This window comes from Salpingoeca rosetta, assembly GCF_000188695.1.
Source record: "Salpingoeca rosetta unplaced genomic scaffold supercont1.28, whole genome shotgun sequence".
Taxonomy (NCBI): domain Eukaryota; class Choanoflagellata; order Craspedida; family Salpingoecidae; genus Salpingoeca; species Salpingoeca rosetta.
This window is the reverse complement of record NW_004754906.1, coordinates 406,382-429,999: the sequence shown is the minus strand read 5'-3', so window position 1 is coordinate 429,999 and position 23,618 is coordinate 406,382. Positions and strand designations below refer to the sequence as shown.

The 23,618-nt window shown below is 55.1% G+C and overlaps 7 protein-coding genes across 7 annotated transcripts; 4 read left to right on the top strand and 3 right to left on the bottom strand.

Annotated features, from left to right (window-relative positions):
• Positions 1-514: 514 nt before the first annotated feature.
• On the top strand, positions 515-2,820 carry PTSG_09371 (uncharacterized protein; the record flags this gene model as incomplete). The annotated part of the gene is made up of 6 exons (XM_004989570.1): positions 515-754; positions 955-1,041; positions 1,263-1,508; positions 1,718-1,801; positions 1,956-2,267; positions 2,428-2,820. The coding sequence occupies 6 exons, from the start codon at positions 515-517 to the stop codon at positions 2,689-2,691; spliced, it is 1,233 nt and encodes a 410-aa protein (XP_004989627.1). The 3' UTR covers positions 2,692-2,820.
• Positions 2,821-2,899: 79 nt separating this feature from the next.
• PTSG_09370 (uncharacterized protein) lies at positions 2,900-4,435 on the bottom strand. The gene is made up of 4 exons (XM_004989569.1): positions 3,979-4,435; positions 3,685-3,748; positions 3,358-3,432; positions 2,900-3,141 (listed from the first exon to the last, which is right to left on the bottom strand). The coding sequence occupies exons 1-4, from the start codon at positions 4,314-4,316 to the stop codon at positions 3,079-3,081; spliced, it is 540 nt and encodes a 179-aa protein (XP_004989626.1). The 5' UTR covers positions 4,317-4,435; the 3' UTR covers positions 2,900-3,078.
• On the top strand, positions 4,379-11,163 carry PTSG_12878 (uncharacterized protein). The gene is made up of 18 exons (XM_004989568.1): positions 4,379-4,702; positions 4,916-4,979; positions 5,161-5,287; positions 5,583-5,685; positions 5,895-5,939; positions 6,112-6,167; positions 6,317-6,401; positions 6,583-6,649; positions 6,820-6,958; positions 7,182-7,265; positions 7,504-7,552; positions 7,810-7,922; positions 8,216-8,332; positions 8,626-8,715; positions 8,916-9,045; positions 9,291-10,067; positions 10,267-10,394; positions 10,684-11,163. The coding sequence occupies exons 1-18, from the start codon at positions 4,588-4,590 to the stop codon at positions 10,738-10,740; spliced, it is 2,346 nt and encodes a 781-aa protein (XP_004989625.1). The 5' UTR covers positions 4,379-4,587; the 3' UTR covers positions 10,741-11,163.
• Positions 11,164-11,380: 217 nt separating this feature from the next.
• PTSG_09367 (uncharacterized protein) lies at positions 11,381-14,859 on the bottom strand. The gene is made up of 10 exons (XM_004989567.1): positions 14,671-14,859; positions 14,328-14,446; positions 13,891-14,082; positions 13,675-13,744; positions 13,296-13,422; positions 13,021-13,135; positions 12,673-12,740; positions 12,348-12,466; positions 11,992-12,129; positions 11,381-11,788 (listed from the first exon to the last, which is right to left on the bottom strand). Exons 1-10 carry the CDS (start codon positions 14,739-14,741, stop codon positions 11,395-11,397), a joined length of 1,413 nt encoding a protein of 470 aa, XP_004989624.1. The 5' UTR covers positions 14,742-14,859; the 3' UTR covers positions 11,381-11,394.
• A 37-nt stretch (positions 14,860-14,896) lies between these two features.
• PTSG_09366 (diphosphomevalonate decarboxylase) lies at positions 14,897-18,668 on the top strand. The gene is made up of 11 exons (XM_004989566.1): positions 14,897-15,022; positions 15,329-15,399; positions 15,651-15,718; positions 15,937-16,112; positions 16,332-16,389; positions 16,583-16,679; positions 16,845-16,967; positions 17,159-17,254; positions 17,675-17,797; positions 18,013-18,276; positions 18,492-18,668. Exons 1-11 carry the CDS (start codon positions 14,944-14,946, stop codon positions 18,537-18,539), a joined length of 1,203 nt encoding a protein of 400 aa, XP_004989623.1. The 5' UTR covers positions 14,897-14,943; the 3' UTR covers positions 18,540-18,668.
• On the bottom strand, positions 18,605-21,487 carry PTSG_09365 (uncharacterized protein). The gene is made up of 7 exons (XM_004989565.1): positions 21,251-21,487; positions 20,689-20,958; positions 20,435-20,528; positions 20,010-20,127; positions 19,740-19,866; positions 19,267-19,488; positions 18,605-19,038 (listed from the first exon to the last, which is right to left on the bottom strand). The coding sequence occupies exons 1-7, from the start codon at positions 21,344-21,346 to the stop codon at positions 18,844-18,846; spliced, it is 1,122 nt and encodes a 373-aa protein (XP_004989622.1). The 5' UTR covers positions 21,347-21,487; the 3' UTR covers positions 18,605-18,843.
• A 60-nt stretch (positions 21,488-21,547) lies between these two features.
• On the top strand, positions 21,548-23,504 carry PTSG_09364 (oxidase heme a,cytochrome). The gene is made up of 4 exons (XM_004989564.1): positions 21,548-21,640; positions 21,929-22,030; positions 22,299-22,515; positions 22,856-23,504. Exons 1-4 carry the CDS (start codon positions 21,568-21,570, stop codon positions 22,986-22,988), a joined length of 525 nt encoding a protein of 174 aa, XP_004989621.1. The 5' UTR covers positions 21,548-21,567; the 3' UTR covers positions 22,989-23,504.
• The last annotated feature ends 114 nt before the right edge of the window (positions 23,505-23,618 follow it).

Below are 23,618 nucleotides of genomic sequence, written 5' to 3'. Positions count from 1 at the left end.
TGTGAGAGTGTGAGTGAGCGGCATGAGCGAGACCAAGAGACCACACCCACAGCCCCTCCAGCACCATACACCATACACAACACACGCGCGCGAACAACATCGACTTTTCCCGAAGGAATAATTTTTTGGGGGTGTTCTCTGTGTTGGAAAACAGTCAAGAGTGTTGGAAAGCCGTACAGGTACGAGAAATCTCAGCTGCAAAGGTGTAAAGATTGCCACAACGAAGCAGCAAGCATGACGATGACCTCACACCACTGCACCACTTTGTTCAAGGATTGGGTGGTGCCAGCATTGGTGTTTGGCTGGGAAAGCAATGCACTGTGTTGGAAAACAAGTTCATCCCACAATCTTGCTGGTGCCTTGGTTGCCGTGCTGTAGGCGCTGAAGTGTTGTACAACACACCGCTTGGTGTGGCGGGCTTGATCTGTCAGTGGTACTCATTTTCATCGCCTAGCTTCATCGCCCCCATCACCTTCCCTTCTCTGACCAAGACACTGACCGCTCGTTGACCAGGATGGCCCAGACGTTTCGCGCCCTGACGGCCCTTGTTGTGGCTGTTGTTGCCCTGGTTTCCGTGCCAGTCTCGGCTACAACCATTACCACGGGCTGCGAGTCCACTCAGTATGATGGCTCTGCCCAGCTGACCTTCCGCTGCATCCGTTCCAAGAAGATTGCCGAGTACGAGGATTGGCGCCTCAACAAGTTTGCCCGCAAACTCAACGAACAGCTCACTGCTTCATGCGGCCTCTCCCAGGTGTGCACGTATGTGTGTGTGTGTGTGTGTGTGTAAGCGCATGTGCGCACATGTGTGTGCGCGAGTACGAAAGAAGCGGGGCTTTATTGTTGGAGATGCTCGCTGTATGCAGATCTTCCACAGTTTACGCATTGTTCCATTTGAATTGATGTGAGCCGCTCTTCCTCTTGTCCCCCTGCCCTTCTGCCGTTGTTTTGCAGTGTGATGTGCGGTCGACAAACGCAAGCGACATCGAGGTCGTGGCTGATGGCACAAACGCTGTGCGCGTTGCCGTGCACAACGCATCGGTGAGCAGAAATACACATGTGACTTGGTCTCGTTGCGGGTGCGCAAGCGGATGGGGGGGGGTGAAGCCGTGTGTCGCCTCAATGGGGATGGGGGTGGTATGTGTTTCTTGACCTCCATGATCATGCAGCCTTTGCCAGAGTGACGCTTTGTCCTGTGCACCCAGGATGCGTCTAATGCCTTCGCGATATCGCTTGGCTTTGCTCTTTGACAATGAGTACAGACGGTAGAGGCGATTGAGACGTGCATGAGTACAACCAAGGTTCGTTTCATGCAGTGCAACCTCAAGCTCGTGAACTATGTTGCCGAAGGAAACACCGACGTGTGCCAGGACACCACGTACAGCACCAGCGCTGTCCTGACGACCAAGTGCCTCCGTAACCAGAAGCTCGACGAGTTTACGGACGCCCAGCTGGACAAGTTTGCCAGCCAGCTGCGCGACGCCATTCAGGAAGACTGCGGCTTGGATGTGAGTCACTGTTATCTCCCCTTTGCGACCGTGAAAGGGCGGGCGGAAGTGTGCTCTTGCACTTTGCTTTGCATACACGGTCAGAGTCCGTTCGTGCCCTCGTCCAGTGATAACGCGCGCATGCGTAGCCGTGCCCTCGCGTTCATTGGTTAATGTTCCTTGTGCTCACATGACACGCTGGCATCTTTGCCACGCCTGCATCATTGTAGACGTGCGATCTGTCGCTGAAAGACGGCTCCTCCGTGACTCCGCTTGCACCCAACAAGTTCAGCGTCGCTGCAAAGGATGCTACCGTGAGACGACAGACACCTTAGTGCTTCAATGCATGCATACTAGACCATGCCTTGCTTATGAATGCGGGTGGCGCAGGACAACACGACATGCACGTACTCTCACCTACAACCGCTGGCTTGCACACACACACTGCCTTCACTCACACACTTGTAGGTTGTGGCTGCCCTTGGGGCTTGCAAGCTTCGGTTCCACCGCTGCAAGGTGAACGGTGTCGAGACGACGACCACAACCACCACCACAACCACAACAACTACAACTACAGCCACAACTACCACAACAACGACTACAACTACCACAACCACAACCACTACCACGACCACATCTCCATGCACGACACTTCCTGCAGTCGTAGTTGAGAGCGCTGACCTGTGCCATGAAGAGACTGTGGACATTCCCAACTTTGTGGCCACGTCTCATATCCAGTCCATCTGCATTGATCTGAAGCACACATTTATCAGCGATATTGTAAGCCGTCCACTGACCATTGCTTCGTCCCACCAACACAAACAAACCTGCAAGATTTGTCGTTTGTCCTCCCCCCTCTACCTCTCCGTCTCCCTTACCCACACACGCACAATCTCCATGCTTGCTGCTCTGCTGCGCACGATATTGTGGCCCATGCCAGGACTTGTATCTCCGCTGTCCAAGTGGCCAGAAACTGGAGCTGGCCACGGACCTTGGCGGCAGTGCCGACGTCGACGGACAACACTGCTGGACCCCATCTGCAACTTCCCTCTTCCCTGCCAACCCAGCCAAGCCGGAAGGTGACTGGAGTGCGCTGGATGGCTGCACAACCAGTGGCACATGGGTCTTCGAGTACGCTGATGATTTTGCACCCGAAGATGATGCAACGATCCGCGCCGTTGACGTCACACTCCTCAATCCGTGAGGCGGTTTCACTTCCCTGCCAGTTGAACAGCTGGTGTTGTGTGTGTGTGTGTGTCATTATGTGTCTCTGTTTCTGTCTGCCCTTCTCCCTTTCCACCCCCCTCTCTCATCCGTTTCCCGTCCTCTCTCCCTCTCTCTCTTTCGTGATTGCTTTCGTCTCGCGTGTCAAGCTGCAAGCCTAGTATACCACACGTGACGTGGCACACTCGTTCCAAGATGCACGATGATTGTATTGTGTTGGGTTGTAATGTGGGGCAACATCAAGACATAAGCAATGCGGCGATACGAGAGACGCGTTTGAGATACAACAGGCGAAACCAGAGTGGCCATGGGAAGTGTGCATGTACGACAAGGACTGTCTGTTGTCCGTTTGAAGTTCTTCACAAGATCAGAGGCACTTGTCGAACTTGATGCCGTCCACACTCCCGCCCTTCAGCGTCCTGCGCACCGTCTGTCAAATACAACCAATGCGCGCGCGAGTGTGTGTGTGTGTGTGTGTGTGTGTGTGTGTGTGTGTGTGTGTGTGTGTGTGTGTGTGTGTGGGAGGGGGGAGAGAGAGTGTGTGTGTATATGTGAGTGTGTGTGTGTGTGTGCACGGGTTGGGAGGGCTCTCAGTGGGACGACAAAAGGTGTGGCAGCAGCACGATCCACTAAGCATTCAGCTTACCCTCTCAAAGTCGTTCAAGTCTTGCTTCATCGCCCTCGCTGCATCCTTGTTCAGGGGATCCGAAGGGTTGGGCTCCTGTGGCAATTGGGGTCGTTGCATGCATGCGTGTGAGTGCGTGTGAGTGCGTGTGTATTTGTGAGTGTGCGTGGTTGTGTGTGAGTGCGTGTGTATTTGTGAGTATGCGTGGTTGCGTGAGTGTATGTGCCACCTTACGGGTTCGTGAGTGCGGGGTTGTGAATGTGCATTCATGCTAGCGAAACCGTGTTAATGCGGACGACACAAGCGCAAGTGGGCGGCGTGGCACCCAGACTAGCAGCGTCAACACACCAGCAGCAAGATGGAAAGCCCATCAATCACAGACTGCAGGCTCAGCACGGGCTTCCAGTCCTCCCTGCGGAACGCAACATGCAACGTGGTTGGACAATGGCGTCGACACAGCCCGCGTGAGTCGCGGATGACGGTGGATCGAAGACATGAACACGCACACACGCACGCAAAGACTTATGCGGCTTCACACACACACACACACACACACACACACACGCACGAAGGCAGCTTCACTCACACAGACACACACACACACACACACACACACACACACACACACACACACACACACACACATGCATACCTTTCTGTGCGCGAATGTGTGCGGCGGAGGTGGAGTCGCCTTCCTTTGAAGCCTCCTCGGCGGCCTTCTCCTTCAGCTTGAACAACTTGATCATCTTTGCTGGTGTCTTGCTTGCTCGTCCTCGTTTTGACGTGGGCGCGGAGGTCCGTTCGTTGCTGTCCACTTGCTTGCTGGTTGGCTGACTGGATTGTTTGCTGTTGAAGGTAGGGAGCCTCCTGCCTGCTGCTTGCCTGCTGATCACCCACGTGGCTCGCTCTCTCTCTCTCTCTCTCTGTTCCTCTTCCTCTGTCTCCTTGTTCCTGTCACTCTGCTGCTCCCGCTCTTGCATCCAATGTCGACACCACACCCTTGTTTGTTCCAATTGCTTGCTTTTTTGCTCCTGTGCTGTGTGCGTATTTTTGTTGGTGGGAGTGAAGCAGAACACAAGAGTTGGAAGAGAGAAACGGTTGTGTTGGTTGTGTCTGACGACGTGAAGCCGCCGGCTGCTGCTGCTTCATCCCCGCAGGTGGTGTCATCACATCATCGTTGTGGTGTGTGACTGCGACACCACCGGCTGGGCGTATTCACACACAAACACCGACGCGACACAGCAAGCAAGCATGCTGGAACCCGATCTCGAAGCTGTACTCAGGCAGCATCGCAACAGCACAGCTGCACCCATTGCAATTGCACGTGTCGCTCCTGGTCGCAGTCCTCAGAGAGGAAAGCCAGCAGGTTGGTGCTTCGTGCGTGCGTGCGTGCGTGCGTGTGTGTGTGTGTGTTTGTGCGTGTGTCTGTGTGTGTGTGTGTGTGCGTGTGTGCGTGTTTATGTGTACAAACTGTCTTTGTGTGCGATGACACATGTTGTGCTGTGCACCTCATTGCACCTTGCCTCGAGCCGCAATGACGATGCACACATCGCTCACACATGATGCTACCGTTGTGCAGATGGGTTTCTTGAGCTCGAAGCTGGTCATGACATTGAAATTCTATCAATGGACCGCGGTCCAAGGTGAGTTGGCTGTTGTGACTGCTGTGTCTGACTGTTGTGACTGTTGTGGCTGTTGTTGTGCCTGCTGCGTCTGTTGTGACTGCTGCCAGCGACAATGGTTGCGTGTCTGTGTGTGGTGGTTCAGACTTGTTGGCTTCTTCTCGCTTCACGTCGTGTTGCTCATTGTCGTGGTGGCCAACAGCGGTGCGTGGGTGGCAAGGGATCACGCAGGTGCCGTAGGTTTCGTGCATTGCAACGATGTCATCGTGCAGCACTTTGACCTCGACCAAGACGTGCTGGTTGAAATGCTGCACAAGGCTCGCGTCGAGGTACGTCCGCACACACACACACACACACACACACACACACATAGACACACTTGCACACATGCATACACCACGCGCATGTGTTGCACTGTGTGCGTCTCACTGACATTGCACGTCTTCGACCACATGATACAATTGCTCTGGTCATGTGCCAGAAGCATGTGTCAGACAGAGCAAGCGAATCAACGACGCTCATGCATACGCATACGTATTCACCTTTTAACACCATCTCTCATGCGCATTTGTCATATCACCGATCATACATCACCGACACACGACCATGTTTTCGTGCACGCAGGCGACGCAGGAAGCGCTACGGCCATCTTCCACCTCCCCCGCATCATCCTCACGCTCTTCCCTATATGCGCTCAACACGCGATCGCCAACCCCAATGTCCTCACGTGTGTTATGCGGGCACTTGCACTTGTGCATGTGACATGTGTCGCTGCGTGTTGGCACTGTGTGACGGACATTGTTGAGTCGCTCCCACAGACATACACACACCAATGGCCGCACTCACCCCCGTTGCATTCCTGCTGCTGCCTCTGCTGCTGTTGCCCCTAATGCGTTGACTGCTGTCTCACACAAGGTTTTGTCATGATGCCTGCAGGTCCTGCCTCGTCACAATCGCGGCGCGCAAGGCGAAAATCATCATGTGTGTGTGTGTGTGTGTGTGTGTGTGTGTGTGTGTGTGTGTGTGTGCGACTTGGGTTGCATGCGCATGCATTTCGCGGCTCGAAGCGACCCGACCGCCTTCTCTGTTTGACGTTCACACACCACGCCTGCCACCCCCCTCCCCTCATGACAACACACCCGCGCACCATCAGCTATGATCCATCGTCTCATCTCCCGCCCCAACTCGCTCAATCTCGAGCCATACGAGGTGTGTCATCAACTGCAGCCTTGAAACGCTGTGGAAGCCCCGTGCAGCAAGTTCCTGCACCCAATACACACACACACACACTCACACACGCCCAAATGCACTTGCAAATGCGTTTGTCTGTGCACGCACTGCACACCGTTACTGTACAGATGTGCAACTGTCTCGAGGAGCGACGTCGAAGCATCACCATCGGCTCTGCAAATGCCATCAAAACACACAAGCGAGCGCCTCCAGGTTAGCCGCACACAATGTCTCCACATCCAATGCACGCACACGCGCGTGCACATCCATGCATTCTGCTCTCATCCCTATCACTGGCACGTTTTGTGCCTGCACGGTCGCACCGCTACCTCCTCCAACGCCCCCTTTTTTTCCGCTGTCATCCGCTCACCGTGCTCATGCTTGGGGTGCACAGGGTATCTGGAACTGTCAAAGGGCGACAGCGTGGAGGTGCTGGCCACCAAAGTCGACCAACTGCCCGCGTACGGACGCATCCATGCCTCTCATGCACACGCACTGCATGTGCACGCCACTTTCTTCTCCAGTTGCCTGGTGTGGTGTTGCTGTCCTTCGCTTAATTCACTCACACCACCGCAACACCACCATATCACCACCACGGCTGTGTACCGACCTGTGCTTGGCGTGATGGCAGTGGAGTGTGGATTGGGCGTGATGCGAGCGGGCGCGTCGGGTTTGTTGACAGTTCTGATCTGCACATGGCACTCGGCTATCTCAAGTTTGGCCAGGACCTCATTGAGTCATACAAGGGCACACGCAGACGCGTGCCAAAGGTCGGCGGCGGCGGTGGTTGTTGTTGTGGTGGGACAAGGGAACGAGCACCTGTTGGCAGCAGTTGAATGGGGGAGGGAGGCATGGACGCATTGGTGCACGATGAGTAGGTGGTGGATTTTTTTTTTGGGGGGGGGGAGGGATTCTTGCGGTCGTAGTTGTTGTTCACATTGCCTTTCTGTGTTGCACTGCATTCCCTTTGCCGCCGTGTCCACTGCACGCCAGGTGGTTGCCAGCTGCGTGGCATTCCTCACGAAATATGGTCTGGAGCAAGAAGGCGTTTTCCGCGTCCCGGGCAGAACGGCCCTGGTACGTGTGTGTGTGTGTGCGTGTGTGTGCGTGTGTGTGCGTGTGTGTGTGCGTGTGTGTGTGTGAGTGTATGAGTGCGTGTGTGTGAGTGTGAGTGTGAGTGTGAGTGTGAGTGTGAGTGTGAGTATGTATTGTGCATGCCCGTTTCCCATTCCCCTTGTGCGTGTTCGTGCGATGCTGTACACAACGACACTGTGCTCACTGTCGCCTCCTTCGTTCACTCTGCTCGCATTGTTAGATTGAGGAGCTTCGTGCTGGATTTGAGAACGACGTTGACATGCTGAAAGGTCGGGTTCAAAGCAGTCGTGCTGGTGGGCGTGGTCCGCTTAGGTCACGGATGCACACCAGGCACACGTAGGCATACAGCACACACACACACACACAAACAAACAAACAAACAGTACACACACACACACACACACACACTAACACACACACACATCAACACACACACCAACACATAAAGCATACACGCGTGCATACAAAGCACACAATGTTCCACGCGCTGCTGACATGTCACTGTCTTGGTCATTTGCTGCTGCAGATGCGACGCCGCTTGACTTCAACGTGTCTGCCGTCGCTGGCCTGCTCAAGCTCTTTCTTCGCGAGCTCCCAAACCCAGTCTTCACCCGAAATCTCCACGACACATTCAGAGAAGTAGGTCTACAGGTTTTGCTGCAAGTGTTGCCTGTCATGCCCGCATGCTCACGTGCTCATATCGCACGCACACACACACACACAGACGTACCCACACACACACAGACGTACCCACACACACACACACACACACACACACACACACACACACACACACACACACACACACACACACACGAAATCATGAACTGCTGCCAACCACACTTGCATTCGAACACTTGCCTCTCATTTCCTTCCACGACTTGTGCAAACACAACCCCCGCAACCATCAACCCCTCTCCCCCCCCATGAAGATTGCCCGCCTGTCAAATGAGGATGATCGCATTGCACAGCTGAAAGAGACAATTGCAAATTATCTTCCAACCGCACACACAGAAGTCTTGCGCGACGTTCTGAATCTCCTCCACGCGGTGAGTGAGTGCGTGTGTGCATGTGTGCGTACATGTGGATGGATGGATGGATGGATGGATGTATGTATGTATGTATGTATGTATGTATGTATGTATGTATGTATGTATGTATGTATGTATGTATGTATGTATGTATGTATGTATGTATGTATGTATGTATGTATGTATGTATGTATGTATGTATGTGTGCGTGCGTGCGCGTGTGCGTTTGTAAAGTATCTGTGCTCATGTGGGATTCACACGTGCGATCCCTGTCGCCTGGTGCCAACCTTCATCTCCTCCATCATCTGCAGGTTGCTGAGCGCTCCGAGATCAACAAGATGTCTGCTGCAAACCTCGCGGTTGTGTTTGCTCCAACGCTCATGCGCAAGGGCTCAAACAAGGTCGTTGAGCCATGCGCATACGTGTGCGTGCGTGCATGTGTGCATGTGTGCGTACAGCATGAGTGCGTGTGCGTGTGCGTGTGTGCGTGCGTGTGTGCGTGCGTGTGTGCGTGCGTGTGTACAGCGTGTGATGTGTGTCCCTGATGAACATGAATGCATCTCTCACCGTTACACACACACACACACACACGCACATGCAGCCGCCTGCGCAGCTTGATAGCGCGGACGCGTTGGAGGCGGCGATGCAGGACGACCAGCTGGTGAAGGACCTCCTTGTCACCTGCATTTCTCGCGTCGGCGACATCTTCCCAGACGACCCCACACCGCGAGGTGGGCGCTTCTGAAGTTCCAATACCGCCCATTTGATCGTGCGCTGAGACAGTGCACGTGCTGCCCTGCTGTTTGCTTGCTCATGGATACCGTGACACGACTCACTCACGCTTACAACCCCCCCCACCCACACATACACTCCCCTCCACACATACACCCCCCTCCACACATACAACCCCCCCAACACATATACATCCCCCCCCTCCACACACCCATGGCGCCTGCGCCGCTTCCCTGCGTGTCAGATGGATCGCCATCACCGTCGTCGTCGTCGTCGTCGCTGCGGGTGGAGCCGTGGCGGCGGGTGTACATCCGGCGGCAGCTGAGCCAGAGCCCACACAGCGCCTCCTCCTCGGTTGACGAGGGCGACGCGCTGCGACGCATGAGCAGCGGCAGCGCGCTCTCACCGTCGTCACACTCTGCGCACGCCACCCCGGTCGCCACTTCCGCAACGGCGACGACAACACCGACGCCGATGGTGGCGGAGACAAGCCGCTTCGGAGGCACGGTCTCTTCCTCCCCTTCCTCGTCGTCTTCCTTGCTTGTTGTGACCTCAGCCCCCACAGCTGCCACGCGTGCGTGTGGCGTTGCGAGCGGCGCCAATGGTGATGGCCGTGACCTTGAGGGCGATGTGGATGCTGTGGGCGCGGTCACGCTGCGAACGCGCCGTGTCGTGAGTGCGTGTGAGACAAGACATCACCGCCTGCACCGATGCAACGCAAACGCAGGCGAAGGAAACCCCTTTGCTGCGGATGCGGACACATACGCACATGATGGTGATGGTGATGGTGATGGTGATAGTGGCGCTGTCGGAAGGTGGCAGGGCATTGTTCGAGCCAACAGTGGACCGCGAGACGAAGAGGATGGTGATGATGTTGGCAAGGGTGGCGATAGTAGTCATGGTGGTGGCGATGATGGTGACGCTGAGGTGGAAATGCTGCATGCACAGCTGGAAGAGCAGCTCCAGCTTCCCTCTAACATCAAACGGTGGTCTGCACAGCACGTCGCCACATACCTGAAAGGTGGGGGACGGAAAACCTGGTGGTTGTGGGCGCGTGTGTAGTTGCGCGTGGTTGTGTGAAGGTGGACGATTTTGTGTTACAAGTGTCTTGTGTGCCCTTGTTGTTGGATGCTGTGGACCAACCAATGCTGGGCTGAGTGCAATGAGAGCAATGGGTGCAATTGAGTGGTTGCTCACTGCTCCATTCCTGCTTGCTTTAGGTTGCGGCCTTGGCATCAGCGAATCTGCGCTGCAGGCGCTGTCAAACGTCTCTGGTGCTGAGCTCGTGTCGCTCAACAAGGACAAGCTCAGATACACATACCATCTCCATGAAACAGATGTCGCAAAGGTGCGCGCGCACATGTACTGAGAAATGTTGTGGCGTGTGGTGTTGTGTGGTTGTGTGTGTGTGTGTGCACTTGTACTTGTGTGTGAGACTTGTGTATGTGTGTGTGTGTGTGCACATTCGGCTTCTTTGCGAAAGGGGTTGGGTTGGGGTTGCGTACATAATGCATGCACGCATGCACGCATGCACGCATGCACTCTTTCTTGCTCAAACCCTGTGTGCCTCCCTGACCTGCGTACGTTTCACTCACGATTGTTGTGTTGGTCTTGACATGTGTTTTCGTTGTCCGCAGATTGCGTCGTTAATATTTGAGCTGGTGGATCCTCGTGCCGAGGCCGCCTTTGCGTAATTGAAAACCCCAGCAGGAATCGCGCTGACACGCATAAACGCCGGGTGCACTTGCATGCACCACATTGGGCGGGTGAGTGCAACCGCGCGCGTGTGTGTCTGTTGTTATGTTACATTGCACGTCCTGCATTGGTGGGGATGGGTCCGCCGCCAAATAATTTACATGGCGCACCCGCCTGTGAGCGACTCCCCTTGTGTAGTTTGTATTCCCACTCGCTTGTTCACAGTAGTGAAGCTTCATGTGTGCGTGTGTATGTATGTGCGTGTGCGTGCGTGTGCGTTGTACCAAATTATTACTCTTGCGCCATGCACGGTTGCAGTGGTGTTGGCTCGGCGCCCGAAGTGTGTTGGGCTCATGCTGCTTGTACACTTTGAGAAGCGGCCCAATGTACGCACATCATTTCAGTACATGTTTCAAGTACAGACTTTACTGAATGATGGTCATTGTCACCAAGATGGACAGTCGCGTAACGATGATTGTCGACATGGAGCAGCACACACACAGTCAAAAGTTTTAGCCCGAAACACACACACACACACACACACACACACACACACACACACACACACACACACACACACACACACACACACACACACACACCACACACACAAACACACAAACGCACACACAGAATGCCAGCTAGTGGTGCTGTCAGTAGATGAAGTGGGTGTGTGGTCTCCGGCGCGTTGATGCGGCATCTGCGGTGCGTGGACGAACAGAACCAGCAGAGCGTGATGGCGACAGCAGCCGCGACGTGTGCGTGTGCCCATTGGTCGCACGCGGTGAGCGCGCGTGCGCATGTGAAAGCGTGCGCGCGCTTGATGCTGTTGGAACGTGGAGCGAGTGTGCACTTCGCGACGTGCTGCTCAGCGCGTGCGAGCTAAATGGCGCAGACGGACCGCCATGGTGTTGATGATGGCTGCGGTGGCTATGGTGGCGGTGGCGTGTGGTGTTGGCGGTGCGGGATGGAAGGCCCGATGAAGTCCATGGGCGAGCAGGGAGCGTGTCACTGTGGAGCGCAGAGGAGGGCGAGCGAAGCAGGCCACTGCAGCAGGCACGCGGAGTGTGTGGGCGGGTATGTCAGCGTGTGGTTTGTGGATATGAGCTTGTATGTGTTTATGAGGGTCATCCGTAACGTGAGTGATTGTGACGTCGAAGGTTGCAAACACCGGGCTGACCTCAAGAAAGCAGCCTCTTGAACACCAGCACAAACACACACACACACACACTTGTGCGTTGTGAACGCACTTGTGTCTGTTCGAGGAGGATGAGAGGTTGAGGGACGCGTTGAGGGAGGGCGCGACGCTGGCTGGTTCGCTGATGGCGGTGGAGCGGATGCGCACGTCATTCGTCGACCGGAGGAGTCCACGCAGCTTCGGCCGCATCCTGGTGATGGTGAAGATGGTGGGGAGGAAAAGGGCCAGCAAGGTTTTTGGGGGGGGGGGTATGCGTTGCATGAATACAGCAAGGACGAGAAGCAAGGGTGCGAAGCAAGGGTGCGAAGCATGCCACCCCACAACACACACACACACACACACACACACACACACACACACACACACACACACACACACACACACACACACACACACACACACACACACCTTCGTTGGAATGAGGAGAGGTGGACCATGGAGTCCGTGGCGCCGTCATCGGTGGAGACGGAGACATCGAGCGTCACGCTGTCAAGATACTCGTCCAAGAACGCGTTCTGGCGCGCAACCTGTCGCGGTGTGTGCGAAAGTGTGCACGGGCACGAGTGGACAAGCGCGCACGTGCATGGTGTGGCAGAGGGTAGAGAGCAGACACGTGAGGCAGGAGGCAAGCGAAGCATTTGGGCACATGTGCACATACACATAACAAGGATGAGAATGGGCGGGCAGGCAACTTCAAACGCAACACACGAGACGCAGGCGTGCTGCGCTGCACCTCTCGGTCAAGGTCCTCCTGCGACCAACGGGCGAGGAGGCCTTCGCGGACACCAGCGAGTGCAGCAACTGTAGGAGTGGAAGGTGGGAGTGGCGCAAGGTGTGAAGGTGGAGGTGGTGTTAGCGCACATGTCAACGTTGGCAACGCAGCTCAATAGTCAAGAAAGACAGGCAGAAAGACAGGCAGAAAGGGAGGGACAGACAGACGCACAGACAGACACACAGACAGACACACACACAGACACACACACACACAGACAGACAGACAGACACACAGACACACACACACACACAAAGACAGACGCACACAGACACAGACAGACAGACACACAGACACACATGCGCGCACATTTGTCGTCGCCGGTGAGTTTGAGGGCAGATTTGACGGCGCGGGCAGACTCGGCCATGTGCTCTTTCCCTTCGACCTGCTGCGCCGTGGCAAGGTCCTCAATCAGCCCAAGCAGCTGCACACATGTGGAGGGAGGAAGAAATGGGGGCAAGCAGCAAAAAAGGGTGAGCGAAGAAGAACACGGAGTATATTTGTTCGCACGCACGCGCTTGGCGGGCAGAAGTGACAGCTGAACCACAAGCAGGTACGGCATTGCACATCAAAGCACAACTCACGCTCTGCACTTTGCCGAGGGCCTCATCGCGCTCTTGCGTCAGGTCCTCGATGACTTGCTCGTGCTCCTGCAGTTCATCCTGCTGCGCATCGGCAACCAAACTCTGGCGCCGGTTCGACTCTTGCAGGCTGTGTGTGTGAGTGAGTAAGTGAGTGAGTGGGTGGGTGAGTGGGTGTGTGTTGGCGGGGGAGGGGGCGTTGAGCGAAATGATGTGGAAGGAACGACAGACGAGTGAGTGAGTGGAGTGAGTGTGAGTGTGTGTGTGTGTGTGTGATTGAGTGAGTGAGTGAGTGACTGACTGACTGAGTGAGCGTGGAAAGGGGCGAATCAAGGCAGACATGTGATGCGTATGGGGGTGCACCGCACGAAGTTCGGCTCACATTTTCATGGTGTCACCCGACAACAGCTCCATCTTCAGTCTCAAATCGCTCAGCTGCCGCTCCTTGGAAGCTGACAATAGACGTTGGAATCACGGGACATGAACAGGAGCAGCATGGTGCGCAAGGGATTAACGAGGGCACATCAAACACGTTCCATCTGCATGCGGAAAAGACTTGCAAGGAAAAAGTACTTTGTGGGGGGGGGGTGACATGTACCTAGTGTCTGGATGAGCAGTTGGTTTTCGTCCTGGACCTTCTTCATCTCTGTCTGGAGCTGCAGGATGTGTTCCTTCTGCAGTTTCATGATGTCGCGGCGCATCTCCAGCTCCTTCATCAGCTGCGAGTCCATTTCCTCACTCGGGGGCGTCGTGTCGTCGTCGGCATCTCGCCGCTGCTGGAGCTGGGATGCTACACAGAACCACAGATGGAGGCGGAGGAAGGGAGAGAGGGACACACACACACACACAGACACACACACACACACACAGACACATACATACACACACACAAGGATACACGCACATACACACACACACACAGACACACAGACACAGACACACACACGTTTTGGAACGTGAGATTCTCTGCAAATACATATCATGTCAAGGCAGGTGCAAGTGACAGCATGGCAGCATTACAACAGCAGTGCGGACCTTGGGTGCCGACGATGGTTTTGTTCCGCTCTCGCTTCTCTGCTCTCGTTAGCCGGCGTCGTGCCAAGGCCTCCTTCACTTGGCGCTGGTCGATGACAGAGAATGAGCGCGTACCTCGCCTGCACCAAAGTGAAGCGACAAGAGGAGGGTGTTGGAAGGAGCAGCGTGAGGACATACGGCACACACAGCAATGCTGCTTGCACTGATGGACGCACACAGAGACAGGACGAAGTTGTGTGGAGCACAGCACACACACACACACACACACACACACACACACACACACACACACACACACACACACACACACACACACACAGACACACAACACACACTCACAAACCTGAGCTTTCCTGCCGGTGCAGGCAAGGGCTGCTCCTTGCTCTTCCCTTTGTGCTGCGGTTGGCTGGCCATCTTCGCTCGTGCGGCTTGGTGTTAGCGTTGGATGGTGTGCTCTGTGGTTGCTTCGGTTGTGGGCGGCGGGCAAAACAACAACAACAACGACAGCTTAAAGGCAAAATTGACTTTGAAGGGTGACGACAAACAAATGCAATTTTGCCTTTGTGCCGCGTGATTTTTCACCCCACAACAAACACCACTGAACAACACCACCACGATGGATGCCAAGCGTGCGAAGACTGGCGTGGTGCGCGCAACCACCACGGCGCCTGTCAACATTGCCGTCATCAAGTACTGTGAGTGACATGCGTTCCAACTTGCTCCGCTGCGTGTGGTGCGATGCGATGCGATGCGATGTGGCGATATTTGATATGCTGTGACGGCTGTGGCGGCGTATGATGTACTCATTCATACGCGTGCGCGCACACACACACACGCACACACACACACACACACACACACACACACACACACACACACACACACACACACACACACACACACACACACACACACACACACACACACACACGCATACACACACACACGCATACACACACACGCATACACACGTGTGCTTGGGATCGTTTGGCTGGCAAAAGGGGGAAAGCGTGATACGAAGCTGCTGCTTCCCATCAACTCCTCACTCAGCGGAACGCTGGACCAAGAGCAGGTGTTGTTACTATGCTCACCATTTTCTCTGTTATGCGCCTTGCTGGCGAACGGCGCCGAGAAGGGCTCACGCAACATGCGCTGCCCAATGATGCACTGCACTGCACACACACACACACACAATCAATCACACACACAATCAATCACACACATGCACTCACTCATTCACACTCTCCCACGTACACGACACGTACACTCATTCACCCTCCCCCACGTACACGCATGCACATTCCTTCAAACACACCTGTTCAGCTTCATGCCAGGACGACTGTGGCTGCCAGCAGCAGCTTCGAGGCTGATGAAATCTGGCTGAACGGAAAGTGAGTTGCCACCCCAGCTGCACATGAGTAACAGCAGCAAGGACAGCAACACTAACAGCGGTGACAGGGCGATGACGACAGCGATGACAGTCCATAACTGACCTGTGTCTTATTCTGTGAGCGTCTCACACCAAGACAGCGGTATGGCGCACTGCGTTTCTCTGACACACTGGTTGCTGATGCTCTGCATTTTGTTCTGTTGCATGCGTTGCTTGCAGGCAAGAGGACATCTCCAACCAGCGCTTGCAGAACGTGCTTGGCGCGGTGCGCGCCCTGGCCGCAAAGAAGGACCCCGAGCACCCGCTCAAGGACGCGCACATCAAGATTGCCTCTGTCAACAACTTCCCCACGGCCGCTGGCCTTGCTTCCTCTGCTGCTGGCTACGCCTGTCTTGGTGCGACTGGCGTACTTGCGTGCTTGCGTGTTCTTGTACTTTGTGTGTGTGTGTGTGTGCGTGCGTGCGTGTGTGTGTGTGAGTGAGTGAGTGTGTTGGGTTTGTGTGTGTTTTCTTGTATGTGTATGGGTGTGCGCACGTGTACGCTGCTTTGCGTGTCACGATGCCTTTGCAGCCCAGCTCACGTTTGGAGTGGCTGTTCGATGCCGTTGTCAACAGTTGCCGCGCTGGCTGAGCTCTTTGGCGTTCAGGATCAGGAGCTTACCGCAATTGCTCGGTACACATCCCCCGCTCTGCTCAGGCCGTGTGATGCTGTGAGCTGTCGATACATGTCTCAGCATGGCTCACAGTAGTGTCGATACATGTCGCAGCACGGCTCACAGTACATCATACTCCCCGATTCATGATTCACTGCCACCCACCACCCACCACTCACCACCGCGACCGCCGCCACCACCACCACCATGCAGCGTTGGTTCTGGCAGCGCGTGCCGCTCTCTCATGGGCGGTTTCGTCCGCTGGGAAAAGGGCACGCGCGATGATGGCGCAGACAGCCTCGCCTCCCAGGTGTGTGTGTGTGTGCGTGCTTTGTGTGCTATGTGTGTTGTGTGTGGCTGTGTTGGTGCATGTATCTTGTGGTATGTCCATGTGCACCTGTTGATTGCTGTGTGGCGACCTCATACATCCCCCAACACCACTCGCCCCTCCACGCCCATGACAACTTTGTGTCAGGTTGTGCCAGAGTCACACTGGCCAGACATGCAGGTGCTCATCCTTGTTGTCAACGCGGGCAAGAAGGGCGTTAGCAGCACCAGCGGCATGCAGTCGACAGTCAAAACAAGCGCCCTCATCAACGTACGCAGAGCGGCGTGCACTCGTCTGTGCGTGTGTATGTGTGCATGTGTGTGTGTATGTGTTTGTGCACACCATCGAAATGCGTTCGCATGATCCAGTGTCATTGTCGTGTGCACCCTATTGCCCCGTCATGTACTTACCTCACCACCACCGCCATCGCCATCTCCCTCCCTCCACCCAAAACACATCAGCACCGTGCGGAGGTTGTTGTTCCCCAGCGCATGAAGGACATTGAGAAGGCAATTCAGGATCGCGATTTCCAGACCTTTGGGCGCATCACAATGCAGGTTCGTAGCATTGTGGGGTGGTGATGTGGTTGTGTTTGGTGTTGTGGTTGTTGTGGTGGTTGCGGTGGTTGTGGTGGTTGTGGTGGTTGTGGTTGTTGTGGTGGTTGCGGTGGTTGTGGTAGTTGTGGTGGTTGTGGTGGTTGTGGTGGTTGTGGTAGTTGTGGTAGTTGTGGTGGTGATGGTGTGGAGTAGTAGTTGTGGTGGTTGTTTGGGTGGTGGTGTGGAGTAGTAGTTGTGGTGGTTGTTGGTGGGTGTATAGCTTGACCCTTCGCGTCATGAGAGCTTGAGCGCTTGTTTGTATTGCCACAGCTCCTCTGCACCAATCAGTCGCAACCACGCCATTCAGAAACCTCTCGTTGATGCACAACACACACACACACACACATACGTGTCACTCGCTCACTTCCACACCACCAACAGGACAGCAACCAGTTCCACGCCACGTGCCTGGACACATATCCACCCATCTTCTACATGAACGACGTGTCGCGCCAGATTGTGCAGATTCTCACACAGTACAACGACGCCGCCGGAGAGATTCGGGTGCGTGCGCACGTGTGTGTGCATGTGTATGTATGTATGTATGTGTGTGTGTGTGGGGGGGGGGGGAGGCGTGTGTGGGTGTGTTTTTGCACGCGCGCCTTGCCCTCATGGCACAACCCACAATTCAATGGTGTTCCTCTTCTTGACTCCTGTCGCACTCTGATGCACCCCTTTGCATGTTCCATGATGGCTACGCGACGTGATGTGCACTGCAGGCTGCGTACACGTACGATGCGGGTCCAAACTGCGTCATCTACTGCCTCAAGCAACATGTGCAGGAGATTCTGTCCCTGGTGTGCCACTACTTTCCATCTTCGGAAAGCGAGTTTGTCCGCGGCCGCTCCACCACGGCATCGGACTATTCGTCCACTGTTGACGCGGCTGTGCGGGAGAAGATCTCCGGCCCAACAACAGCTGACGGCGTCAAGTACATTCTCCACACGGGCATTGGGCCCGGCCCCAAGACCCTCACCAACGAGGTGTGAATACGTGTGTGTGTGTGTGTGTGTGTGTGTGTGTGTGTGTGTGTGTGTGTGTGTGTGTGTGTGTGTGTGTGTGTGTGTGTGTGCGTGTGTGTGTGTGTGTGTGTGTGAACACATGTGTGTGAGCATCGCAGTACCTGCCTGCGTTTGCTTGCGTCTGCGCACCGCGCTCCCGAGTAACGCGCACCCATTTTGTCGTCGTTCGTTTGCAGGACGCCTTCCTTATTGCAGAGGATGGCTCCGTGAAGCAGCAGGCATAGGCGGTGACCGCAAGTATTGTTGCAAGCAAGCAAGCGTCAGGTGTCAGTCACACTTGCCAGCCAGTGGAGAAACTTGGTGCCACACGTGCCACTTTGGCCCGTGAATAGTAAAATGAGATCGCTCTTCCACTCGTGACAATACCGTAAGGAACACGCATGTATTCTGTTTCACCACTTTTCAACACACACACACATACACAAACATGGGGGTAGCTACACACAGACACGACATCCACATCACAACACGAACGACAGTCAACTTGTCCTACACAGCATACACACACACACACACGGAACGAGACGGCTAAGCGGAAGCTTGCGCTGCGTTCTCTTCGTTGTCCTGCTCCTGTGCGGGCGCACCGGACTTGACCGCGTTGGGTGTCTCTGTGAGGTAGAGGGTGCTGATGCCCTGTGACGAAAACTTGGCCAGGTGGTCGCAGTACGCCGAAATCTGCGAGTTGATGAGCAGCGGCTGCACACCGGTTGGTGTCTCGAGATGCTGTTGTCAATGAATGGAGAAGGGGTTGTACAGGGGCAAAGGATGTGTGGCGTTGTTTGGGTGAGGAGACGGCGGTGATGGTCGTGGGGGCGGAGGCGGTTGATGTTGGTGATTGCACTGGCCAAGGTGGATGCACGTGCACACGGACATCCACGCATGACAGTGGAACAGCAAGCATATTCACAGAACGCAGCTTCCACACACACGCACACACACACATGCACGCACCTCGTCGGGGAAGTTCTGTTGGAGCTCGCGCATGGTTGGCGGCCTGGTGTTCTTATCCTTAAACTCGCGATAAAAGGCGGCAATGTCCTGGTTGCGGCCGGCCGAGTCCTTGAAGCGGTGGTACTTGGCCGCCTCGTCAGACAGCTCGTCAATGCAGTTCATCATCGCGCTGATGTTGTCCTCGAGGAACGACTCCAGCGACATGTCCAGCTCCTCAAAGCTCTGGAACCACACGCGCACAGTCCAAAACGAGACAGGGGCACGCACCAGCAAGCAACGTGGCTTGGTGAGGTAGCATGCTCATCACTCCAGCCATCGTATGCAAGAAGGTGTACGATCACACAAATACACAAATACACATGGCACAAAACACAACCACACACCCACACACCCACACACAGGGTGCCAACCACCAACTGACTCCCCCATTTACCCGAAGCAAAGCAAAGCAAAGGGTAACGTGCCCCACTCACCGAGTCCTGCTTTGTCTGTGAAATGAGCTCTGGGATGGCGGCGCGCGCGAGCACGGATGTGTGGAGGGTCATGGGGATCTCTTCAAAGATGTCGGAGCTCGTCAGGCGCTTGTTGTCGACCTTCAGCCTGGACAGCGAGAAGACGACACAGGGGATCACAGCGTAAGAATGCCGCACACAGGTCGAGTTTGCAATGACGGCGTCGCAGGTTCGCACAAGCTGCCACATGAGTACAGACCACCGGTGACGAGCATGGAGAGACACACTTACTCATCGGGGCCAATACTGAGAGGCTGGTCTCCCCTCTGCTGACCAAGGAATTTGAGCATGACGTCGCTCAGGCGGAACGCACGCACTGACAGCGTGTCTTCCTCCACCAGTGTGGGATCTGTGTGTGTATTGGTGTGTGTGTGTGTGTGTGAGTGTGAGAGAGAGAGAGTGTGTGTGAGTGAGTGTGTAAGGGAGTGACAGAGAGAGAGTGTGTGTGTGAGTGAGTGAGTGAGAGTGTGTGAGAGTGTGTGAGTGAGTGAGTGAGTGTGTGTGTGTGTGTGAGTGTGTGACAGCATGCACACATGTGGCCGTAATGCCACGACGACGCTTCAATGACAAGCGCAGCAGGTTGCATGGCATGAAGAGTGGAGTCTGTCCGCGCAAAGCAAGACGTTAACGGCAGGTGTTGTCAAAGTGACACTGACCGTATGCGAGGATCACTGCCGCAGACATGGTTGATTGGTACTCGAGCAGGTTGGAAATGAGTGTTTGGTCAAAAAGAGAGCGTGCGTCGCAAATCTGCAGGGTGTGGAGTCACAACATTGTGCGTGGTTGTAGTTGCGTGAGTCAAGTAGGCATCTCACTGCGCAGATGTGTGTGTGTGCATGTGTATATGTGAAGGGAGTCCACAGAGCAAGTGGCAACGGAATAATGTCGAGACAGGAGCCAGCGAACTGACCTGGAAGAGGCCGACTTCGTCAAAGTCGGCGTTGACGGCCCGCATGGCGTTGAGCATGTTGTCTTTGAATTGTTGCATGCGCTCGCTGTCCATCTCTGTACCACCGGTCTCGTCCTCGTCACCGTCGTCGTTCGCCCTGGCCTTCTTCATGTCGGGGATGACAAAGCAGTCTGTGACCTCGAGGTTGAACTGGTTCTGCATGCCGAGGAGGGAGCCCATGACCTTGTTGCCGGGCGAGTCCCGGGCAAACTTGGCCACCTTGGCCACAACCTAATGAATGCGTGCGTCGTGCGCATGTTCGATGTGTGAGTTGAGTGTGTGTGTGTGTGTGTGTGTGTGTGGTAGAGTGCAGGCGTGCATGATCGAAGTGAAACTCACACACACACACACACACACACACACACACACACACACACACACACACACACACACACACACACACACACACACACACACACACACACACACACACACACACACACGCATGCAGCTGGGCGACGATCTGTGTGCCATGAATGCAGTTCTTTCGCTGCCTTTTTCCCCATCCGGCTTCGTGACTCACCAAGGCATCGACAACGACGCATTGCACACGCTGCTCCTGCGTGTACGCCGATGCAGGCTTGTCCTGCCTCTGCTGTTGCTGCTGCTTCGCGCTCATCCTCGCTCTCTATGCGTTGTGTTGGTGTTGGTGGTGTTGGTGGTTTGTATTGGCTGTATTGGCTGTTGGCGCACCGAAATCAAAAGGCAGTGCATGTGCAGTGTGGATAGTCTGCTTGAGTGCGCACGTTTTCGCTTGCCGCTTGTGCGAAACGTATACCGCATGGCCTACATCTATGCTGATGTCCGATTTCCAGCACAACTCGGCATAATTTTTCCTGGATGTGCGTTGGTAGCTTTCGTCAGAGTGGCAATCACCCCTTTCGGCACACCTGTTCGTTGCTCTTGCACCACTGTGCGTGCTGTCGGTGGTTGATGGTGATGGTGATGGTGATGAGAGCAGTGGTGGCAGACCGCATGTCTGCGGTGTGTACTGTGCCAGTGTGAGTGTCAGTGTGTGTGTGTGCATGTGGGGAGCGTGGTGGAAGTACAGCGAGAACCCGTGGAAGTTGTCCACGATCAGCAAACAGAGAGACATGCATATGTTTGTGTGTGCTTGTTGAAGGCCAGTACTCACTGACTCACATCCACATGCACATGCATGCACATGCACATGCACACACTCACACGCTCGCACACTTAGGGTTTTGCAACCTTCTCTCAACACACTACCTCAACGACATCATGTCTCTGTTCCGTGCTGTTGTCCGCGCCCCACTCCGCGCCGGTCTCCTCCGCTCCGTTGGTGCGTCCCAATAACAAGCGAATGCATTTGTCACCGACCTTACACACACACACACACGCACACACACACGCACGCACACACACACACACACGCACACACACACACACACACACACACACACACACACACACACACACACACACACACACACACACACACACACACACACACACAGAGCACGACCACAGTTTGAATCACACATCTGACAGCTCTCTTCCTCACTTGCCCCCTTCCTCCCTCGTGTTTGCGCCCACTGTATATGCTACAGCTGCCCGCCCCGCGGCTGCGCGCATGTACTCGACCCACGAGGAGCTTTCAGATGCCGACTTTGATGCCAAGTGGAAGGCGTACTTCGCCGACGAGACGCTCGACGAGCACGCCATCCGCCGCGGTCTCAACGACCTCTTTGCCCACGATCTTGTGCCCGAGCCCGTGATCCTCGAGCAGGCCCTCCGCGCCTGCCGCCGCGTCAACGACTTTTCCACGTGCGTGTTTATGTGCATGTGTGTGTGTGTGTCATGGTGCGAGGGTTTGAGGATGTGTGTGTGTGTGTGCGTGCGTGCGTGTGTGTGTGTGTGCAAGGATGAGACAAAGAGCTGTGAAACAGGGGAGGTTGTGTGTGTGTGTGTGAGGGTGAGGGCGAAGGGGTGCAGGGTGCAGAGGTCAAGGGTGTTTGATATGTATGATATGCGCTTGGAGCGTGCGCTTGTGTGCACGTGGTTTCTGCGTGCCTTAGCGTCTTGTATCCGCGTCAAGGCTTTGCTCTTCAACATGTGCCCACTGCAACTCACAATCTTCACACCCCCTTCCCTTTTTGTTTGACAGGTGCGTGCGTGTGTTTGAGGGCGTCAAGGACAAGAGCCCCGATGATGAGACATACAACTACGTTGTCGGCCAGCTGAAGCCCGTCATTGAGGAGCTCCAGCTCACCCTCCCCGAGGAGCTTGGCTTCCACTGAGCACCCTGCCCTCTGTGTTGTGTTTTTGTGTACATGCCATTGTCTCGTCCTATTGTAGTAAGTGATGGTGTGCGTGTTGCTCGTTTTGTGTGCGTGTGTGTGTACTTGAAGTGGGCGAGTGTTGTGCCTTGCAGAGCCGTTGTACATACCTCAACGGGTCTGCTTGGTTCGTCTTGTTGTCACGGGCGTCGTCTTCTCCACTGTTATCCCGTACGTGTCTCTCCTTGCTGCACTTGGCGTGTGGTGTTGCCGGTGGTTGGCTGGTCTTCGTGACGCTGTTCCGCGTGGGGCTAGTGCGCTCGGCACCCGCCTCATCTTGCCCTCTGCCACCACACTCGTCTGTCCTCTCCTCCTCCTCCTCCTCCTTGTTATTGTTGTTTCTGTGGATGTTGTTGCGTCGTCGTCTTGTGTGTCTGTGCGCTTCCCCCGCTCTATATTACGCCCCCCCTTTAACCGCAAGTGTGCGCTTCGCGTGCTGTCTGGGGCGTGCACATGCGAATACAGCAATCGAATCGACTCAGGGCGACTTGGGCACCTGGATATCTGGAAGCTGTTGTTTATTCATTGACTTCCACCAGGCAAAGAAAAAGAGAGACCACCTAACAGTCTTGACACAGAGAGACAGACAGA

What these genes read in the sequence shown, in the direction of transcription:
- PTSG_09370 (XM_004989569.1), bottom strand. Translation starts at nt 4,316, where the DNA reads ATGCAAGAGCGGGAGCAGCAGAGTGACAGGAACAAGGAGACAGAGGAA. An exon ending in GCACAGAAAGGTATGCATGT is followed by an intron (nt 3,749 to 3,978) that starts GTGTGTGTGTGT and finishes TGCGTTCCGCAG; the next exon opens with GGAGGACTGGAAGCCCGTGC. An exon ending in ACTTGAACGACTTTGAGAGG is followed by an intron (nt 3,142 to 3,357) that starts GTAAGCTGAATG and finishes TGTATTTGACAG; the next exon opens with ACGGTGCGCAGGACGCTGAA.
- PTSG_12878 (XM_004989568.1), top strand. Translation starts at nt 4,588, where the DNA reads ATGCTGGAACCCGATCTCGAAGCTGTACTCAGGCAGCATCGCAACAGC. An exon ending in GCCAACCCCAATGTCCTCAC is followed by an intron (nt 5,686 to 5,894) that starts GTGTGTTATGCG and finishes TGATGCCTGCAG; the next exon opens with GTCCTGCCTCGTCACAATCG. An exon ending in TTCTGAATCTCCTCCACGCG is followed by an intron (nt 8,333 to 8,625) that starts GTGAGTGAGTGC and finishes CATCATCTGCAG; the next exon opens with GTTGCTGAGCGCTCCGAGAT.
- PTSG_09367 (XM_004989567.1), bottom strand. Translation starts at nt 14,741, where the DNA reads ATGGCCAGCCAACCGCAGCACAAAGGGAAGAGCAAGGAGCAGCCCTTG. An exon ending in ACTCACCGGCGACGACAAAT is followed by an intron (nt 12,741 to 13,020) that starts GTGCGCGCATGT and finishes CCACTCCTACAG; the next exon opens with TTGCTGCACTCGCTGGTGTC. An exon ending in CTCTCCTCATTCCAACGAAG is followed by an intron (nt 12,130 to 12,347) that starts GTGTGTGTGTGT and finishes CACCATCACCAG; the next exon opens with GATGCGGCCGAAGCTGCGTG.
- PTSG_09366 (XM_004989566.1), top strand. Translation starts at nt 14,944, where the DNA reads ATGGATGCCAAGCGTGCGAAGACTGGCGTGGTGCGCGCAACCACCACG. An exon ending in GAAATCTGGCTGAACGGAAA is followed by an intron (nt 15,719 to 15,936) that starts GTGAGTTGCCAC and finishes CGTTGCTTGCAG; the next exon opens with GCAAGAGGACATCTCCAACC. An exon ending in TTGGGCGCATCACAATGCAG is followed by an intron (nt 17,255 to 17,674) that starts GTTCGTAGCATT and finishes CACCACCAACAG; the next exon opens with GACAGCAACCAGTTCCACGC.
- PTSG_09365 (XM_004989565.1), bottom strand. Translation starts at nt 21,346, where the DNA reads ATGAGCGCGAAGCAGCAGCAACAGCAGAGGCAGGACAAGCCTGCATCG. An exon ending in ACGAAGTCGGCCTCTTCCAG is followed by an intron (nt 20,529 to 20,688) that starts GTCAGTTCGCTG and finishes CACACCCTGCAG; the next exon opens with ATTTGCGACGCACGCTCTCT. An exon ending in CTCAGTATTGGCCCCGATGA is followed by an intron (nt 19,867 to 20,009) that starts GTAAGTGTGTCT and finishes CTCGCTGTCCAG; the next exon opens with GCTGAAGGTCGACAACAAGC.
- PTSG_09364 (XM_004989564.1), top strand. Translation starts at nt 21,568, where the DNA reads ATGTGCGTTGGTAGCTTTCGTCAGAGTGGCAATCACCCCTTTCGGCAC. An exon ending in TTCGTTGCTCTTGCACCACT is followed by an intron (nt 21,641 to 21,928) that starts GTGCGTGCTGTC and finishes TCGCACACTTAG; the next exon opens with GGTTTTGCAACCTTCTCTCA. An exon ending in CGGTCTCCTCCGCTCCGTTG is followed by an intron (nt 22,031 to 22,298) that starts GTGCGTCCCAAT and finishes TATATGCTACAG; the next exon opens with CTGCCCGCCCCGCGGCTGCG.